The 22249-nt window shown below is 40.9% G+C and overlaps 1 protein-coding gene across 2 annotated transcripts; it reads right to left on the bottom strand.

The window, feature by feature from the left end:
• Positions 1-2224: 2224 nt before the first annotated feature.
• On the bottom strand, positions 2225-15425 carry LOC115127571 (zinc finger and SCAN domain-containing protein 21-like). Of its 2 annotated transcripts, none has more exons than XM_065016122.1 (4): positions 14183-15425; positions 13663-13760; positions 13328-13505; positions 2225-4157 (listed from the first exon to the last, which is right to left on the bottom strand). In XM_065016122.1, exons 1-4 carry the CDS (start codon positions 14526-14528, stop codon positions 3550-3552), a joined length of 1230 nt encoding a protein of 409 aa, XP_064872194.1. In that variant the 5' UTR covers positions 14529-15425; the 3' UTR covers positions 2225-3549. The 2 variants fall into 2 exon arrangements, with proteins under 2 accessions (XP_064872194.1, XP_064872195.1); XM_065016123.1 differs by lacking the exon at positions 2225-4157 and adding an exon at positions 4779-5171.
• Positions 15426-22249: the final 6824 nt, after the last annotated feature.

Here is a 22249-nt window from a genome sequence, read left to right as displayed (position 1 = left end):
ATATTACTACTCTTATAGAGACCAGTGGACCAAGGGAACAGAGCTAAATATTACTACTCTTATAGAGACCAGTGGACCAAGGGAACAGAGCTAAATATTACTACTCTTATAGAGACCAGTGGACCAAGGGAACAGAGCTAAATATTACTACTCTTATAGAGACCAGTGGACCAAGGAACAGAGCTAAATATTACTACTCTTATAGAGACCAGTGGACCAAGGGAACAGAGCTAAATATTACTACTCTTATAGAGACCAGTGGACCAAGGGAACAGAGCTAAATATTACTACTCTTATAGAGACCAGTGGACCAAGGGAACAGAGCTAAATATTACTACTCTTATAAAGACCAGTAAATATTACTACTCTTATAGGACCAAGGAACAAATATTACTACTCTTATAGAATAAAGACCAGTGGAACAGAGCTAAATATTACTACTCTTATAGAGACCAGTATAGAGACCAGTGGACCAAGGGAACAGAGCTAAATATTACTACTCTTATAGAGACCAGTGGACCAAGGGAACAGAGCTAAATATTACTACTCTTATAGAGACCAGTGGACCAAGGGAACAGAGCTAAATATTACTACTCTTATAGAGACCAGTGGACCAAGGGAACAGAGCTAAATATTACTACTCTTATAGAGACCAGTGGACCAAGGGAACAGAGCTAAATATTACTACTCTTATAGAGACCAGTGGACCAAGGGAACAGAGCTAAATATTACTACTCTTATAGAGACCAGTGGACCAAGGGAACAGAGCTAAATATTACTACTCTTATAGAGACCAGTTTCGGGACCAAGGGAATAGAGCTTCAAGGTAAATGTATGGGTGTTTGCTTTGTTTAAAGAGTCATAAAGAAGTGTGTTAAGCTTTTTACCTTTGCAAATATTACTTGGCGCATTAAGGCTTGATTGTATAGTATAGCGCATTAAGGCTTGATTGTATAGTATAGCGCATTAAGGCTTGATTGTATAGTATAGCGCATTAAGGCTTGATTGTATAGTATAGCGCATTAAGGCTTGATTGTATAGTATAGCGCATTAAGGCTTGATTGTATAGTATAGTGCATTAAGGCTTGATTGTATAGTATAGTGCATTAAGGATTGATTGTATAGTATAGTGCATTAAGGATTGATTGTATAGTATAGCGCATTAAGGATGGATTGAGCATTATTGATGTATTAGGAAACTGTAGAACCATTGAATTGTAATAACGTGTATAGAGACAAAAAACAGAGTGACTTAATAAAATCTTGAAACTTTGACAACTAGGCCAGATTAACGATCTGGAGAGCAAACACCTTCAACACTCTCACTGAACAGAAAGTGACCCTGGTTATAGGTTAAAGTGATTGCACTAAAGAATATTTCATTGTGTGGACAATCATATATCTTTGGAAAAGTCAATTACATATAGTTTCCCAGTGACTCCTAGCTGACGAGCATAATAACTAACAGAAGATTAGTTATTAGGTATTGATATATAAGAGAAGAAGACCCAAGTTAAGGGAGTATAGGAAGAGTCTATAAACATAAAGTAATCATCTATCCAAGGACCCGACCGGCAAATAAGGGAGTGACAATGTGTACGAAGGAACAAACCCAACTCACGCGAAGGGCCATTACGAATACATAGAAGAGTTGGTAGGGCCGCACGGCAAGGCCCTTGTTACACCGAAGTGACAAAAATCCTAAATCTGCCCAGCCAGAGGACGGGATAGAGGCCTATGCTGCAGGCGACGGGCAAAAGTCAGCACCATGACACTTCTCCCTGTGTGTATTATCTCATTAAACTTCCTAACATGTTCAAACTCTTTCCACAATGGGAGCAGAGGTAAGGCTTCTCCCCTGTGTGTATTCGGTCACAAGCTTTCAGGCTTCCTAACCGGCTAAAACTATTTCCACAATGGGAGCAGTGGTACATCCCTGTAAGTGAACATTTATCCTTTGCCAAGATAATCCATCCACCTGACAGGTGTGGCATATCAAGAAGCTGATTAAACAGCATTATCATTACACAGGTGCACCTTGTGCTGGGGACAATAAAAGGCCACAAAATGTGCTGTTTTGTCACAACACAACGCCACAGATGTCACATAGGTAGTGGGCAATTGGCATGCTGACTGCAGGAATGTCCACTGGAGCGTTTGCCAGGGGATTTAATGTACAGCACCAGTCAAAAGATTGGACATGCATACTCATTTAAGGGTTTTTCTTTATTTGACTCTTTTCTACATTGTAGAATAATAGTGAAGGCATCGTAAATATGTAATAACACGCTAAATCATGTAGTAACTAATAAAAAAGTGTTAAACAAATCCAAATATATTTTAGATTCTTCAAAATTGCCACCCTTTGCCTTGATGACAGCTTTGCACACTCTTGGCTTTCTCTCAACCAGCTTCACCTGGAATCCTTTTCCAATACATGCTGATGTTGGCCACTTTTCCTAACCTCGGTCTAATTCATCCCAAACCATCACATTTGGATCGACATCGGGTGATTGTGGAGGCCAGGTCATCTGATGCAGCACTCCATCACTCTCCTTCTTGGTCAAACAGCCCTTACACAGCCTGGAGGTGTGTTGGGTCATTGTCCTGTTGAAAAACAAATGATAGTCCCACTAAGCCCAAAACAGATGGATATCGCTGCAGAATGCTGTGGTAGCCATGCTGGTTAAGTGTGACATTAACTTGAAATAAAATCACTGACAGTGTCAACAGCAAAGCACCATCACACCTCCTCCTCAATGCTTCACTGTGGGAACCACATGTGGAGATTAACCTACTCAGCATCTCGTAAAGTCATGGCGGTTGGAACCAAAAATCGCAAATTTGGACTCAATAGACCAAAGGACAGATATCTACCGGTCTAATGTCCATTGCTCGTGTTTCCTGGCCCAAGCAAGTCTCTTATTCTTAGTGGTGACCCTTTAGCAGTGGTTTCTTTGCAGCAATTCGACCATGAAGGACTGATTCACGCAGTCTCCTCTGAACAGCTGATTTTGAGATGTGTCTGTTACTTGAACTCTGTGAAACATTTATTTGGGCTGCAATTTCTGGGGCTGATAACTCTAATGAACTTATCCTCTGCAGCAGAAGTAACTCTGGGTCTTCCTTTCCTGTGGCGGTCATCAGAGCGCTTGATAGTTTTGCACATGAAGAAACGAATTTACTTACTTCATGTCTTAAAGTGATGATGGACTGTTGTTTCTCTTTGCTTATTTGAGCTGTTCTTTCCCTAATATTGAATTAATATTTTTAACAAATAGGGCTATCTTCTGTATACCACCCTTACCATGTCACATTATAACCGATTGGCTCAAACGCATTAAGAACGAAAGAAGGACTACTATCCTACTGCCCCACAATTTATTGGGCATTCTCCTCTACTATGTCCTTGTGTTCAGAGGCCTACATCTGTCCTATGTCCTACTGTTCAACAGGCTACATCCTTACCTCCTGTGTGGTTTATCTCATGTCTTCTCAGGTTACCTAACTCCTTAAAACTCTTGTCACACTGGGAGCAGTGGTAAGGCTTCACCCTGTGTGTATTCTCTCGTGTGTTTTCAGGTTACATAACTGGGTAAAACTTTTTCCACACTGGGAGCAGTGGTAAGGCTTCTCCCCTGTGTGTATTCTCTCATGTCTTTTCAGGCCACTTAAGTGGTTACAACCCTTTCCACACTGGGAGCAGTGGTACGGCTTTTCTCCCGTATGTATTGTCTCGTGTATTTTCAGGCCCCCTAACCTTGTAAACCTCTTTGCACACTGTGAGCAGTGGTATGGCTTCTCCCCTGGGTGTATTCTCTCATGTTGCATCAGGTGTCCTTTCTGGTTAAAACTCCTCCCTGTATGAATTCTCTCATGTTTTTTCAGGTATCCTCTCTGGTTATAGCTCTTTCCACACTGGGAACAGTGGTAAGGCTTCTCCCCTGTGTGTATTCTCTCATGCTGTTTCAGGTATCCTTTGTGGTTAAAATTCTTTCCACACTGGGCACAGTGGTATGGCTTTTCTCCTGTATGTATTCTCTCATGTTGTTTCAGGTCCCGTAACTGTTTAAAACCCTTTCCACAGTGGGAGCAGTGGTGTCGTCTTGTTGGTTTAGATGTCTCTGGCTCTGGTTCCTGGGAGTCTGGTCTTTCTCCTGTCAAAGACAGAGTGTTTATTTAAATAGAGACCTGAATGAAACCTCCACATGATAAAATATCCTTACTACAAGGGTAAATCCTAATTAGATCCCTCAATAACCTGAGGCCAGTTTTAACAATCTTGGTGTGATTTTAAAACAAATGTAGAGCTTCCTGGTAATTACTGATATGTTTACATTACTTATTTTATTCATTCTGTTTTACAAATCAGAACACAAAAAAGAATCAGTTCTCGGACACTCAAGACACAGATGTCGCTGGAATCCAATCGAGCAGGTGGTTCTAAATATATAACAACATAGCTGTACGATACAGAATCCGACCTACACACTTCCTTGAACAAAAAATTGTAAAGTAATTTTGCGTGGAAGTCCAAAACTTGTTTTTACGTCAAAGACACAAAGCACATCAGTAACATCTCCCCGTTGTTGAAAGGGTTCGACACATTGCTGTTTAAATGGACCAATTTCTTATTTAGACGATCACAGGTTTTCAACATTTTGACTATGACTGATGTCATGACATTTTGGGTAAAGTAAAAAATAAGAAAAAATATTTTGGGTAGATGATCCTAAAACTGATAGTAACTATAAATATACTCAGCAAAAAAAGAAACATCCTCTCACTGTCAACTGCGTTTATTTTCAGCAAACTTAACATATGTTCATACAAATATTTACACAAGATTCAACAACAGACATGTGACTAACACAAATGTAATAATGTGTCCCTGAACAAAGGGGGGTTCAAAATCAAAAGAAGCAGTCAGTATCTGGTGTGGCCACCAGCTGCATTAAGTAATGCAGTGCATCTCCTCCTCATGGACTGCACTAGATTTGCCTCTGGGGGGAATGGCTTTAGCCCTCATCCTCCGATCAAACAGGTCCTCGACGTGCTCAATAGGATTGAGATCCGGAATCTTTGCTGGCCATGGCAGAACACTGGCATTCCTGTCTTGCAGGAAATCATGCACAGAACGAGCAGTATGGCTGGTGGCAACAAGCTCACCCCTGGTGAGACAAAACCGCGACTCGTCAGTGAAGAGTACTTTTAAAAATATTTATGTCAGATCACCACCAAATCCAAAAAACACAGCCATTTTTCCCAGCCAAAGATAGTCACAAAAGCAGAATTAGAGATTAAATGAATCCCTAACCTTTGATAATCTTCATCAGATGACACTCATATGACATCATGTTACACAATACATTTATGGTTTGTTCGATAATATGCATATTTATATCCACAAATCTCGGTTTACATTGGCGCCATGTTAAGAAATGCCTCCAAAATATCTGGAGTAATTACAGAGAGCCACGTCATATAACAGTAATTACAGAGAGCCACGTCATATAACAGTAATTACAGAGAGCCACGTCATATAACAGTAATTACAGAGAGCCACGTCATATAACAGTAATTACAGAGAGCCACGTCATATAACAGTAATTACAGAGAGCCAGTAACAGTAATTACAGAGAGCATAACAGTAATTACAGAGAGCCACGTCATATAACAGTAATTACAGAGAGCCACGTCATATAACAGTAATTACAGAGAGCCACGTCATATAACAGTAATTACAGAGAGCCACGTCATATAACAGTAATTTTATTTAATTTATTTTTTATTTCACCTTTATTTAACCAGGTAGGCTAGTTGAGAACAGGTTCTCATTTGCAACTGCGACCTGGCCAAGATAAAGCATAGCAGTGTGAACAGACAACACAGAGTTACACATGGAGTAAACAATTAACAAGTCAATAACACAGTAGAGAAAAAAGGGGAGTCTATATACAATGTGTGCAAAAGGCATGAGGAGGTAGGCGAATAATTACAATATTGCAGATTAACACTGGAGTGATAAATGATCAGATGATCATGTACAAGTAGAGATATTGGTGTGCAAAAGAGCAGAAAAGTAAATAAATAAAAACTGTGGGGATGAGGTAGGTGAAAATGGGTGGGCTATTTACCAATAGATTATGTACAGCTGCAGCGATCGGTTAGCTGCTCAGATAGCTGATGTTTGAAGTTGGTGAGGGAGATAAAAGTCTCCAACTTCAGCGATTTTTGCAATTCGTTCCAGTCACAGGCAGCAGAGTACTGGAACAAAAGGCGGCCGAATGAGGTGTTGGCTTTAGGGATGATCAATGAGATACACCTGCTGGAGCGCGTGCTACGGATGGGTGTTGCCATCGTGACCAGTGAGATGAGATAAGGCGGAGCTTTGCCTAGCATGGCCTTGTAGATGACCTGGAGCCAGTGGATCTGGCGACGAATATGTAGCGAGGGCCAGCCGACTAGAGCATACAAGTCGCAGTGGTGGGTAGTATAAGGTGCTTTAGTGACAAAACGGATGGCACTGTGATAAACTGCATCCAGTTTGCTGAGAAGAGTGTTGGAAGCAATTTTGTAGATGACATCGCCGAAGTCGAGGATCGGTAGGATAGTCAGTTTTACTAGGGTAAGCTTGGCAGCGTGAGTGAAGGAGGCTTTGTTGCGGAACAGAAAGCCGGCTCTTGATTTGATTTTCGATTGGAGATGTTTGATATGGGTCTGGAAGGAGAGTTTGCAGTCTAGCCAGACACCTAGGTACTTATAGGTGTCCACATATTCAAGGTCGGAACCATCCAGTGTGGTGATGCTAGTCGGGCAAGCGGGTGCAGGCAGCGATCGGTTGAAAAGCATGCATTTGGTGAATTACAGAGAGCCACGTCATATAACAGTAATTACAGAGAGCCACGTCATATAACAGTAATTACAGAGAGCCACGTCATATAACAGTAATTACAGAGAGCCACGTCATATAACAGTAATTACAGAGAGCCACGTCATATAACAGTAATTACAGAGAGCCACGTAATAACAGTAATTACAGAGAGCCACGTCATATAACAGTAATTACAGAGAGCCACGTCATATAACAGTAATTACAGAGAGCCACGTCATATAACAGTAATTACAGAGAGCCACGTCATATAACAGTAATTACAGAGAGCCACGTAATTACAGAGAGCCACGTCATATAACAGTAATTACAGAGAGCCACGTCATATAACAGTAATTACAGAGAGCCACGTCATATAACAGTAATTACAGAGAGCCACGTCATATAACAGTAATTACAGAGAGCCACGTCATATAACAGTAATTACAGAGAGCCATATAACAGTAATTACAGACGTAAATTACAGAGAGCCACGTCATATAACAGTAATTACAGAGAGCCACGTCATATAACAGTAATTACAGAGAGCCACGTCATATAACAGTAATTACAGAGAGCCATGTCATATAACAGTAATACTCATCATAAACTTTGACGAAAGATACATGGTTTACATATAATTAAAGATACACTGGTTCTTAATGCAGATCTTTTTAAAACGTTACGAAAAAAAGCCTACCATGCAATAGTCTGAGAATTCGCTCAGACGTAAATATATTTCCCCGCCATGTTGGAGTCAACAGAAATACGAAATTATATCATAAATATTCCCTTACCTTTGATGATCTTTCATCAGAATGCAGTGCAAGGAATCCTAGTTCCACAATGAATCGTTGTTTTGTTCGATAATATCCATTACTACTGTCCAATTAGCTACTTTTGCTAGCACGTTTAGTTCACATGTCCAAAAGCTGGCGCTGGTCCAGGCGAACTCGGAAGAAAAGTTATATTCCATGTCGAATAAACTGGTCAAACTAAGTAGAGAATAAATCTTCAGGATGTTATTATCATATATATCCAATAACATTCCAACCGGAGCATTCGTTTTTGTCTACAGAGTAATGGAATGCAAAACGATATCATGAGTACTGCGTGTAACCAGGAACTGGCATTCTGCCAGACCAGTGACTCAAATAGCTGCCATCAAGTCCCACATCACACGAGAGGCTTCATTCCATGTTCTACTGACTGTTGACATCCAGTGGAAGGCGTAGGAAGTGCAAACAGATCCATATCTTATTTGAATAGGCGATGAGTTGAAAATCAACCAGCCCCAGAATTTCCACTTCCTGTTTGGAAGTTTGCCTGCCCTGTGAGTTATGTTATATTCACAGACATAATTCAAACATTTTTAGAAACTTCAGAGTGTTTTCTATCCAATAGTAATAATAATATGCATATATTAGCATCTGGGACAGAGTAGGAGGCAGTTCACTATGGGCACGCAATTCATCCAATGTGAAAATGCTGCCCACTATCCCTAAAAGGTTAAGTCCAGAGAGCCCATAAAAGTTATTGAGATCTTCAATGAGACATTTCAGGGATCTAGCTTGCAGACTTAACATAAAACTTGAGTCATCGGAAAACATCTTTGTTATTAAGCCTTGGATTTCTAATCCTCTAATGGTGTTATTTGATCTGATTTTAATAGCGAGCAATTCGATGGCCATAACGAATGGATATGGTGACAGCGGACACCCTTGTTTACCTCCTCTTGACAATTAAAAACTCTGAGAAGTAGCAGCTATTTACTCATTTACACCTGGGTTTGCGAAACATTATTTTTTTACCCATTTTATGAGAGAATGATCCCCTGCCCCCAAAATCCTGGCATTTATAAATAAAATACAGTCTTACTTTATCAAAGGCATTTTCAAAATGTGCAAAAAATACCAGGCCTGGCTTCTTCAATGTTTCATGTTTTCTATTATTTCTAGTAGTTTATCTCCAATGTATCGTCCATGTAAAAAACCTGTCTGATCAGGATGAACAATACCTGATAAAATCTTTTAAATTCTGAGTACTATGCATTTCGCTAGTATTTTTGCATCACAACATTGAAGTTTAAGGGGCCTTCAGTGTTTTTTTTAGATAGATTGGATCTTTATATTTACCATGTGGGTCTTGTTTTAATAATAGTGAAATCAGACCTTCCAGCTGAGTACCTGACAGACTACAATTTCTATAAGTGTAGTTAAAACAAACTAACAATGGAGCTTTGAGTAAATCAAAAAAGGCTTGATATACATCTACCGGTATGCCATGAAGCCCTGTTTCCAGACTGAAAAGATTTAATAGCCTCAAAAAGGTATTCCTCTGTAATTTGGCCTTCGCACGGTTCTTCTTTTTGTTGAAAGGATTCCTCATCATTCAGAGGGTGATGATGAGACAGAATAGAGAACATTTGCTTCAAATATTTAGCTTCCTCTTTTAAAATATAATTTGGAGAATCATAAATGACTAAGTCTTTAGTAAAGAGTTTGGCAGGTTATTTTAGGTTCCAGTGTTGGAGATTCAGGAAGAAATTGGTGCATTTTCATCCATATTCCACCCAGTTTGCTTTAATTGTTGTAATATTTTACATTAGTTCTGGAATAAGTTCCTCTAGTTCTTTTCCCTCTCATTTTGTATCTCTGTAGTTTTTATAGCATCTACCTGTACTATTAGTTCATGTATCTCTGTAGTTTGTATAGCATCTACCTGTACTATTAGTTCATGTATCTCTGTATTTTTATAGCATCTACCTGTACTATTAGTTCATGTATCTCTGTATTTTTATAGCATCTACCTGTACTATTAGTTCATGTATCTCTGTAGTTTTTATAGCATCTACCTGTACTATTAGTTCATGTATCTCTGTAGTTTGTATAGCATCTACCTGTACTATTAGTTCATGTATCTCTGTAGTTTTATAGCATCTACCTGTACTATTAGTTCATGTATCTCTGTAGTTTTTATAGCATCTACCTGTACTATTAGTTCATGTATCTGTAGTTTTTATAGCTGTCTACCTGTACTATTAGTTCATGTATCTCTGTAGTTTTTATAATAATAATAATTTTATTTTAATAATTTTGCACGCCCAATTTTTCAGTTTTTGATTTGTTAAAAAAGTTTGAAATATCCAATAAATGTCGTTCCACTTCATGATTGTGTCCCACTTGTTGTTGATTCTTCACAAAAATACAGTTTTATATCTTTATGTTTGAAGCCTGAAATGTGGCAAAAGGTCGCAAAGTTCAAGGGGGCCGAATACTTTCGCAAGGCACTGTACATATACATACCTACATACATACACATACATTCATACGCATACCTACATACATACACATACATACATATACCTCCATACATACACATACATACCTACATACATACATACACATACACATACATACACATACATACATACATACATACCTACATACATACATACATACATACATACATACATACACATACATACACATACATACACATACATACATATACCTACATACATACACATACCTACATACATACACATACATACACATACCTACATACATACACATACCTACATACATACACATACCTACAGACATACACATACATACCTACATACATACACATACCTACATACCTACAGACATACATACATACATACACATACATACATACATACATACATACATACACATACCTACATACAAACACATACCTACATACATACACACCTACATACCTACATACATACACATACCTACATACAAACACACATCTTTTAGAATATACCTTCCTTTATGACCCCCCCATTGAAGTAAACTAATGAACAAGAAATCTATTTTACAATAGTTTTGTTTTTAGTCCTTCCTCTATTTCTGATGTCCATCCAATTTGCCATATATTTGAAACTGTGTTATTTCACAACATTTCTGAACCTGAACATTTTACAGACCCTGTATGTTTTACATCTGTTATCTTGTTGTTATTAGCCCCTTCAGCTCCATTCAACCCCTCCCATCTGTCTATAAACACCATCCAGTCCCTTCAGCTCCATTCAACCCCTCCCATCTGTCTATAAACACCATCCAGCCCCTTCAGCTCCATTCAACCCCTCCCATCTGTCTATAAACACCATCCAGTCCCTTCAGCTCCATTCAACCCCTCCCATCTGTCTCTAAACACCATCCAGTCCCACCCTTCAGCTCCATTCAAACATCATCCAGTCCCATCTGTCTATCTGTCTCTAAACACCATCCAGTCCCTTCAGCTCCATTCAACCCCTCCCATCTGTCTATAAACACCATCCAGTCCCTTCAGCTCCATTCAACCCCTCCCATCTGTCTCTCAACACCATCCAGTCCCACCCTTCAGCTCCATTCAACCCCTCCCATCTGTCTCTAAACATCATCCAGTCCCTTCAGCTCCATTCAACCCCTCCCATCTGTCTCTAAACACCATCCAGTCCCTTCAGCTCCATTCAACCCCTCCCATCTGTCTCTAAACACCATCCAGTCCCTTCAGCTCCATTCAACCCCTCCCATCTGTCTCAAACACCATCCAGTCCCACCAGCTCCATTCAACCCCTCCCATCTGTCTCTTAACACCATCCAGTCCCTTCAGCTCCATTCAACCCCTCCCATCTGTCTCTAAACACCATTCAGTCCCTTCAGCTCCATTCAACCCCTCCCATCTGTCTCTAAACACCATCCAGTCCCTTCAGCTCCATTCAACCCCTCCCATCTGTCTCTAAACACCATCCAGTCCCTTCAGCTCCATTCAACCCCTCCATCTGTCTCTAACCCATCCAGTCCCATCTGTCTCCCATCTGTCTCTAAACACCATCCAGTCCCTTCAGCTCCATTCAACCCCTCCCATCTGTCTCCACCATCCAGTCCCTTCAACTCCATTCAACCCCTCCCATCTGTCTCTTAACACCATCCAGTCCCACAGCTCCATTCAACCCCTCCCATCTGTCATCCAGTCCCTCCATTCAACCCCTCCCATCTGTCTCTAAACACCATCCAGTCCCTTCAGCTCCATTCAACCCCTCCCATCTGTCTCTTAACACCATCCAGTCCCTTCAGCTCCATTCAACCCCATCCCATCTGTCTCTAAACACCATCCAGTCCCCCTTCAGCTCCATTCAACCCCATCCCATCTGTCTCTAAACACCATCCAGTCCCTTCAGCTCCATTCAACCCCTCCCATCTGTCTCTTAACACCATCCAGTCCCTTCAGCTCCATTCAACCCCTCCCATCTGTCTCTAAACACCATCCAGTCCCTTCAGCTCCATTCAACCCCTCCCATCTGTCTCTAAACACCATCCAGTCCCACCCTTCAGCTCCATTCAACCCCTCATCTGTCTCTTAATACCATCCAGTCCCTTCAGCTCCATTCAACCCCTCCCATCTGTCTCTCAACACCATCCAGTCCCTTCAGCTCCATTCAACCCCCCCCTCTGTCTCTTAACATCCATATGGGATTTATATTTGCCATATATATTTTAACTGTGCTGTGATGCTTCACAAAAGTACTAAACTTTTCGATTCTCACAGTTTCTACAGATTGTAAATTAAAGATAAACATTTTTGTTAAAATAATTCTAATATGATTGATTGATTGAATAGGACTTTTCAAATCACCCAGTATTGCCATCTGCAGCGTTAGTTCTAGGTAAATGTTGCAATTCTTCAGCGATTCCTGGACATGTGACCAAAAACGAGCTACATATGGACAGTACCAAAATAAATGACCTAATGACTGCCTTCTCGCAGCAAAATCTGCAGAGCTGGGAAGATTGTATCCCCATATATAACATTATATTGGTTGCAAGAATTTTGTATAATAATTGAAGCTTTGAATCCGGCGTCATTTTGTGTGTCAATTCATAAACCATGTGCCATGGAATCAGTACAATGAAAATCTCTTGCCAACTATTTTGACATTTATTTGGCACAGCTGTCAGTTGTTTGATCCTTAAATGGAACTGGTAAACATTTCTATTTATCACAATTTGGTCCTTAATGCAGGGCCTTGTTCCTGTTCTACAGTCTTGTAAAGATAGGGGGGTTGACTGGGACAGGCAATGTAACATCCAGAATGTTTTTAGGAAAAGGGTTTTGTAAAACATGCACCTTAGGTTTTATATGGTCTATTGGTTTCTCTCTAAAGCTAACTTTCATCAAGGTTTTACATGTCAACTAACAGAACTGTCTACTGTGGTGGAAATATACCAGTCTGTCTTCCTGTCAACAAACAGAACTCTGCTGGTTGTCCTGGTAACAAATACCAGTCTATCTTCCTGTCATCAAACAGAACTCTGCTGGTTGTCCTGGTAACAGACACCAGTCTATCTTCCTGTCACCAAACAGAACTCTGCTGGTTGTCCTGGTAACAGATTCCAGTGGGCAGATCTATTTAATTTATTCAAACTAAATTACAGCACTTACTTTGATGAGTCAAATCTGATCCTTTCTTCTCTTCTCCTCCTCTCACAGTTCCACTCAGCCCCGTTGTTTTCCTGCAGTCCACCAGCAGCACAGACAACCTCTTCATACCCAGCAGTAAGGCGCTACCGGGAGAGGCACGACACAGGGACTCCGGGAGGGAGGAAGGGCTAGCGTTGTCCTAGTAACCACAAAGAGGGGACACAGACACATATCATTATGGATGCTGATGTCACTGTTGTCATAAACTGCTTTACAGAAACACAGCCCAGACCCAGATAGAGCAAGCTGTATGCTAGACCAGACCAAGCTGTATGCTAGACCAGACCAAGCTGTACCATCTGGTGTTCTGAAATGGAGAGACTCTTCTCTGCCTCGTCAGCATCAGGATGTTGTTGAGGCTCCCCAGAGGATCCAGGATCGTCATGTCTCTCTCCTGTGTGAATGAAAACATCAAACAGACAGTCAACCTATGATCTTCTATTGTGATCATAGGGTCTTACCAGAGCCATTAATATGTCTAAAAAGGGCCTAAATTTATGCCTTTAAAAAAAAATACTGTTTTTTGATGCAAATGTAAAAGGGTCGTTCCATGAAATGGGTGGCTTTTACATCCCTTTGATATTTTATGTAGAAATGATGCACCAGAATTGGATTGTAGAATCCTGTTATACAAGATGAAGTGAGCTTTAATATAGACCACATGGAGAATAAAATACATCTCATTTAAAAAATATGTACCAATGGCAGTACTGAACAACATATTCAAGTGTAGAACTTCAGTAGAATCCCCCATTTAAAACCACATTAGTTCAACAATTGCATCGTTTGTGCCCCTGTTTTTAAGACAGTACTCACGGATGGTAATCGGATATTCTGACTCCTCCTCCTTTTTCACTCCTAAAACATCTTCCTCCTCTTTTATTGAGATATCCTCCTCTTCCTCTTTTACTCCAAAAGGTTCTTCCTCTTCTTTCACTACATTCTCCTCCTTCAATGTTACGGCATCTTCCTCATTTTTGATTCTGAAAGGTTCTTCCTCTTCTTTCACTATATTCTCTTTCTTCAATGTTACGGGATCTTCATCCTTTTTGATTCTGAAAGCTTCTACCTCCTCATTTTCCACTCTGACAACCTCTTTCCCATCTTCCTCTTTCCCTGTAATATCATCCTCTTGTTTCAATGTGATAGCCTCCTCTTCCATTCTGAAAGCTTCTTCCTCTCCTTTCACCAGATCTTTCTCCGTCTAGTTTCGTGACCTCATGCTCCGGGCGATTAGCCTTGTGCAGTATCAAGTTAACACATTCGCTAATTTAAGAAGCAAACTACGTTTAAATTAACAAGTAGATGCGTAAACAGAATTGTGTTCTAAACACTAAGATTAATATACACAAGATTAGTCTGAAGAGCTTAAATGCTCCGTATCTATGTTCGCTAGCAAACCACCGCATTGGTTGAAACGGAAGCCTTTTGTCTCTGTTGAAGAAGCCTCCTGTTCCGTCCACTAGATTATACGTCACGCAAGAAGCATCACCTGAAAAACTCACATCGCCATCTGCTGACTGGAGTGAGCAACACAGATCGGAACAAAAATAAAGCAATGTCAAAAGAAGTCATTTAAAAACAACCAGATGTTATGTTCTCTTACTTCTTACAGCCAATACTTTCCTCCAGGGCTGACCTGCCCATTAGGCAGGATTAGGTGACAGATTGACGAGGGTGGCATATTCCGAGCTAAATGGACCAAGGCTCATCACTAACAACACCTCACATAATTCTGCCCAAAAACAATTTAAAAAACTTCTCACTCAGCGGCATGTGGGCTATTTAGGTGAGTGGTGGTGTTGCCACATGAAGCAGTGCCCACTTTGCAAAAGGTAACATGGACAGATATGTCTCTACCTGTGTAGAGCACATGCCCCTTTACCCTTCCAGTCTCTGAAGTGCCCTTTTGGGTGGTGGTATAATCTGGATTCATTTTGTCTCATCGCTGAACCCACTGCCTGCAAGTCATCGTTAAATTCCCCTCAGTGATTTGTAGTTTCCTTCAAATTTTTGAAGATTAAACAGCCAGGAAATGCCCCTGTCTGAGTGCAGTCTACCACTATGTGTAGCTGTTAGCGATGATGCTAATGACAACCATCTTTCTGGTTGATGGAAAAGATTCCCCAAAAACCTTGTCAATTAAATGTTAACTACAAAGTAGTCTATGCCTCCCTGGCAGAATGATATCATGAATATTAGCATCAATCCAGTTGTGATTTGTTCAGCAGACTTTAAACTCTGCAATCACAAAATGTGTTTTAGCTAGACAGATTAACAATGAATTTTGAGAGCCAAAAACTGAAAAACAGGGACAAATCAGAAACCTGCTAAATGTAGAAAAACCTTCACTCATCAACTCCTCCCCCTCCTGCCCAGCTCACCTGTCTCGCTCATCATTACACATCCTGTCTCGTCACATTACACACACCTGGTTCCAATCCCCACTCTATCACTGTATATATACTCCCTCTGTCATTTGTCTTTAATCGGTCATTGTAAATGTTACTTGTCTTCCTGAGAGGAATCGCTCCTACTATTTCCTGAGTACTTTATATACACTGCTCAAAAAAATAAAGGGAACACTTAAACAACACAATGTAACTCCAAGTCAATCACACTTCTGTGAAATCAAACTGTCCACTTAGGAAGCAACACTGATTGACAATACATTTCACATGCTGTTGTGCAAATAGAATAGACAACAGGTGGAAATTATAGGCAATTAGCAAGACACCCCCAATAAAGGAGTGGTTCTGCAGGTGGGGACCACAGACCACTTCTCAGATCCTATGCTTCCTGGCTGATGTTTTGGTCACTTTTGAATGCTGGCGGTGCTTTCACTCTAGTGGTAGCATGAGACGGAGTCTACAACCCACACAAGTGGCTCAGGTAGTGCAGCTCATCCAGGATGGCACATCAATGCGAGCTGTGGCAAGAAGGTTTGCTGTGTCTGTCAGCGTGGTGTCCAGAGCATGGAGGCGCTACCAGGAGACGTGGAGGAGGCCGTAGGAGGGCAACAACCAAGCAGCAGGACCGCTACCTCCGCCTTTGTGCAAGGAGGAGCACTGCCAGAGCCTTGCAAAATGACCTCCAGCAGGCCACAAATGTGCATGTGTCTGCTCAAACGGTCAGAAACAGACTCCATGAGGGTGGTATGAGGGCCCGACGTCCATAGGTGGGGGTTGTGCTTACAGCCCAACACCGTGCAGGACGTTTTTCATTTGCCAGAGAACACCAAGATTGGCAAATTCGCCACTGGTGCCCTGTGCTCTTCACAGATGAAAGCAGGTTCACACTGAGCACATGTGACAGACGTGACAGTCTGGAGATGCCATGGAGAACGTTCTGCTGCCTGCAACATCCTCCAGCATGACCGGTTTGGCGGTGGGTCAGTCATGGTGTGGGGTGGCATTTCTTTGGGGGGCCGCACAGCCCTCCATGTGCTCGCCAGTGGTAGCCTGACTGCTGTTAGGTACCGAGATGAGATCCTCAGACCCCTTGTGAGACCATATGCTGGTGCGGTTGGCCCTGGGTTCCTCCTAATGCAAGACAATGCTAGACCTCATGTGGCTGGAGTGTGTCAGCAGTTCCTGCAAGAGGAAGGCATTGATGCTATGGACCGCCCGTTCCCCAGACCTGAATCCAATTGAGCACATCTGGGACATCATGTCTCGCTCCATCCACTAACGCCACGTTGCACCACAGACTGTCCAGGAGTTGGCGAATGCTTTAGTCCAGTTCTGGGAGGAGATCCCTCAGGAGACCAACCGCCACCTCATCAGGAGCATGCCCAGGCGTTGTAGGGAGGTCATACAGACACGTGGAGGCCACACAAACTACTGAGCCTCATTTTGACTTGTTTTAAGGACATTACATCAAAGTTGGATCAGCCTGTAGTGAGGTTTTCCACTTAATTTTGACTGTGACTCCAAATCCAGACCTCCATGGGTTGATAAATTTGATTTCCATTGATAATTTTTGTGTGATTTTGTTGTCAGCACATTCAACTATGTAAAGAAAAAAGTATTTAATAAGAATATTTCATTCATTCAGATCTAGGATGTGATATTTTAGTGTTCCCTTTATTTTTTTGAGCAGTGTAGTTCGCCCTGCGCCTTTTTGATAATGAAGATATATTTTGAGCACAACAGCATTGGGGTTTCGTCCCGCTTTGATCTATGATGCTGAAATAAATTCAGTAGTTCCAAACCTGCAACTGCATCCTGCCTACTCCTCTCTACACCAGTAACACATTATCTAGGAGAGTGTAGAGCAGTGTTAACCAATCCTGGTCCTCCACTACCCCCAACAGTAACACATTATCTAGGAGAGTGTAGAGCAGTGTTAGGTCCTCCACTACCCCCAACAGTTGTGGTGTCTTATCTCTCTTTATGTAGAGTGTGGTGTCTTAGTGTTAACCTTTAATCCTGGTGTCTCCACTACTCTCAACAGTCTCACATTATCTAGTGTGTGGTGTCTTAGGTCTCTCTTTAGTGTTGTGGTGTCTTAGGTCTCTCTTTATGTAGTGTTGTGGTGTCTTAGGTCTCTCTTTATGTAGTGTTGTGGTGTCTTAGTGTTAACTTTATGTAGTGTTGGTGTCTCCACTACCCCCAACAGTTGTGGTGTCTTAGGTCTCTCTTTATGTAGTGTTGTGGTGTCTTAGGTCTCTTTATGTAGTGTTGTGGTGTCTTAGGTCTCTCTTTATGTAGTGTTGTGGTGTCTGTCTTGTTGTGTGTTTTGTCCTATATTTGTATTTTTTAACACCAGCCCGCCCCTGCAGGAGACCTTTAGTCTACTGGTAGACAGTCATTACAAATAAGAGTTTGTTCTTAACTGACTTGCATAGTTAAATAAAGGTTCAATAAATAAAAATCGTACACCCGGGAGTTGTTTGACTAGTGGAAAAAGTCGGACAGAGAGACTTGCTAGTCGCTAGCTAATTACATTACTAAAATGGAGCAGGTGAGTTAGCTAAAATAAAGGTTAAATAAAATAAATAGAAACATGATGGTTGCAACACATGGAGTAGGGTTGATATAGTCATGGTAGGATACATGATAGAGACAACACATGGAGTAGGGTTGATATAGTCATGGTAGGATACATGATAGAGACAACACATGGAGTAGAGTTGGATATAGTCATGGTAGGATTATTGATAGAGACAACACATGGAGTAGGGTTGATATAGTCATGGTAGGATACATGATAGAGACAACACATGGAGTAGGGTTGATATAGTCATGGTAGGATATATGATAGAGACAACACATGGAGTAGGGTTGATATAGTCATGGTAGGATACATGATAGAGACAACACATGGAGTAGGGTTGATATAGTCATGGTAGGATACATGATAGAGACAACACATGGAGTAGGGTTGATATAGTCATGGTAGGATACATGATAGAGACAACACATGGAGTAGGGTTGATATAGTCATGGTAGGATACATGATAGAGACAACACATGGAGTAGGGTTGATATAGTCATGGTAGGATACATGATAGAGACAACACATGGAGTAGGGTTGATATAGTCATGGTAGGATACATGATAGAGACAACACATGGAGTAGGGTTGATATAGTCATGGTAGGATACATGATAGAGACAACACATGGAGTAGGGTTGATATAGTCATGGTAGGATACATGATAGAGACAACACATGGAGTAGGGTTGATATAGTCATGGTAGGATACATGATAGAGACAACACATGGAGTAGGGTTGATATAGTCATGGTAGGATACATGGTAGAGACAACACATGGAGTAGGGTTGATATAGTCATGGTAGGATGCATGATAGAGACAACACATGGAGTAGGGTTGATATAGTCATGGTAGGATACATGGTAAAGACAACACATGGAGTAGGGTTGATATAGTCATGGTAGGATACATGATAGAGACAACACATGGTGTAGGGTTGATATAGTCATGGTAGGATACATGATAGAGACAACACATGGAGTAGAGTTGGATATAGTCATGGTAGGATACATGATAGAGACAACACATGGAGTAGGGTTGATATAGTCATGGTAGGATACATGATAGAGACAACACGTGGAGTAGGGTTGATATAGTCATGGTAGAATACATGATAGAGACAACACATGGAGTAGGGTTGATATAGTCATGGTAGGATACATGATAGAGACAAGACATGGAGTAGGGTTGATATAGTCATGGTAGGATACATGATAGAGACAACACATGGAGTAGGGTTGATATAGTCATGGTAGGATACATGGTAGAGACAACACATGGAATAGGGTTGATATAGTCATGGTAGGATACATGATAGTGACAACACATGGAGTAGGGTTGGATATAGTCATGGTAGGATACATGATAGAGACACATGGAGTAGTATAATGGTAAAAAACTTTACTCAACATATTGTGCAGCTTAATAGAAATAGAAATATAAGTCATATTACCAGTCAGATAGGAAGTAGCAGTGAAGTCCTATTACCAGTCAGATAGGAAGTAGCAGTGAAGTCCTATTACCAGTCAGATAGGAAGTAGCAGTGAAGTCCTATTACCAGTCAGATAGGAAGTAGCAGTGAAGTCCTATTACCAGTCAGATAGGAAGTAGCAGTGAAGTCCTATTACCAGTCAGATAGGAAGTAGCAGTGAAGTCCTATTACCAGTCAGATAGGAAGTAGCAGTGAAGTCCTATTACCAGTCAGCTAGGAAGTAGCAGTGAAGTCCTATTACCAGTCAGATAGGAAGTAGCAGTGAAGTCCTATTACCAGTCAGATAGGAAGTAGCAGTGAAGTCCTATTACCAGTCAGATAGGAAGTAGCAGTGAAGTCCTATTACCAGTCAGATAGGAAGTAGCAGTGAAGTCCTATTAACAGTCAGATAGGAAGTAGCAGTGAAGTCCTATTACCAGTCAGATAGGAAGTATCAGTGAAGTCCTATTACCAGTCAGGTAGGAAGTAGCAGTGAAGTCCTATTACCAGTCAGATAGGAAGTAGCAGTGAAGTCCTACTACCAGTCAGGTAGGAAGTAGCAGTGTCAACACTGCCAAGTGGCTGAGATGTCCTCCACTGAGTCCACAGTCCTCTCCACCATAAACACCATCTGTTGTCTGCACACCTCTGACCACAGATCAGATCAAATGAAATGTTATTGGTCTCATACACATATTTCTCTGATGTCATCACGGGTGTAGAGAAACAGTGCTGTAATATTTAACAAAACAAAACAATAAATGCAAATCCCCACAAGTTATTTTAAGGATGAAGAAATATAGAAATAGTCAGGTTCCGGAATATAATTATATACAGTTTGTTTACGATGTAAGAGTCTGGTATATAAATGTATACAGTTTGTTTACAATGTATATGATGGTGTGTCTAGACATTATGGACCGTATTTTAATAGGAAAGGTGTGAACAGCAGTAGTTATATAGGATGAGCTTTGTCTAGAATACAGGGTGGAGTACTGGGTGGTAGACAGCTAGTAACAGTGACTAAAGTTCAGGGCAGGGTACTGGTCGGAGGCCGGCTAGAGGTGACTATTTAACAGTCTGATGACCTGGAGATAGACCACACATTAACCACACAATAAATATTGTGGTGGCAGCATCATGTTATGGGTATGCTTGTCACCGGCAGGGACTGGGGAGTTTGTCAGGATCAAAATAAATATGAAAGGAGCAAAGCCCAGGTAAAAAGTTAAAACCCACCTCAGTCTTCTGAAAACCTAACCCTGGGACATTGTTTAATTTTTCTGAAGGACAATTACACAGATGTTTACACTGCTGCCACCACCAGGCCTGGAGGGCTGGGATAGGGTTTTATGTTTCTGGAATTACACCATTTTTTATGCAAAAGACACACCAGAATGGCTTTCCAAGACTTGTTGAGTGTTCCTAAGTGGTCTGATCTCAGTCCTGACTTAAATGTACTGAATAAAAACATCTGGTTTAAATATCGCTGTCCACCAATGAGCACTTTTGACAAAAACGATGGATGTATTTTGCACAAAGTTGGTGGAATCTTAATGAAACTGTAATGGCTTCCACCAAGTATTAACTTGGACAGGAGACGGACTTATCCAATTATGATATAAAACAAAACACATTGTTCAACATTTTATATTAAATCTAATCCCTTTATAGATGTAATTTTAAGGCAAAACGTGAACAAAAAGTTAAAAGGCGTGTAGACGTTCTATAGTCAATGTTCAGCTTTAACTATGGAGTGACCCCATAAAATGGGATATCAGCCAACTCAGTGACAACCACAGAACACAACTATGTATCATTTACACAAATATATTATATTAGCATCTTAGCATCTTAGTTCTTATTGAAGGACTTTGAATGTGGTACATCACCTCCATAACCAACCTATTGTGTGTATTGAACATTCATATTGGACTGTACAGCTGACTAACTGGCTACTGATCAACTTATTGTGAGAATTGAACATTCATCATTGACTGTAAAGCCTTACCTATAGAGTGTAAACCACCACCGATCACAACTTCCTGTTTCCATCACAGCTGTCGTGAGTTTTTTGTACGGTATGACTTTACTGGCATAAAAACTTTGGATGGAAACGTGGTTAATCAAGCTATATATAGCAGCACAGCTAACTGGTTAACACATTTCTATTGTGTGTATTGAACATTCATATTGAACAGCCTTACCTATAGAGTAGCACCACCACCCATCAGCCCATTCTCTTCTTGATGTCAAAGCTGCAGTGTATTGTTGCTATCGGAGTTTATGATGAATAATCCTATTTACTTCCCACTAAGACGGTCCCTCTATCTACCTTTGTTGACTTTTTTATTAGACCACTCGCAGAACAGCTACCCTCCTTTGTAAAGGACACCAGCAGTATGATCTCAGAA

Source organism: Oncorhynchus nerka, unplaced genomic scaffold (assembly GCF_034236695.1).
Source record: "Oncorhynchus nerka isolate Pitt River unplaced genomic scaffold, Oner_Uvic_2.0 unplaced_scaffold_1135, whole genome shotgun sequence".
NCBI lineage: Eukaryota > Metazoa > Chordata > Actinopteri > Salmoniformes > Salmonidae > Oncorhynchus > Oncorhynchus nerka.
Note: the sequence above shows the minus strand (reverse complement) of the source record. Positions and strands in the feature narration are given on the sequence as shown.

Coding starts and splice junctions, on each gene's coding strand:
- LOC115127571 (XM_065016122.1), bottom strand. CDS start 14,528: ATGGAAGAGGAGGCTATCACATTGAAACAAGAGGATGATATTACAGGG. Junction 13,761..14,182: donor AGAATATCCGATTACCATCC/GTGAGTACTGTC, acceptor TCATTCACACAG/GAGAGAGACATGACGATCCT. Junction 13,506..13,662: donor CCATTTCAGAACACCAGATG/GTACAGCTTGGT, acceptor TGTGGTTACTAG/GACAACGCTAGCCCTTCCTC.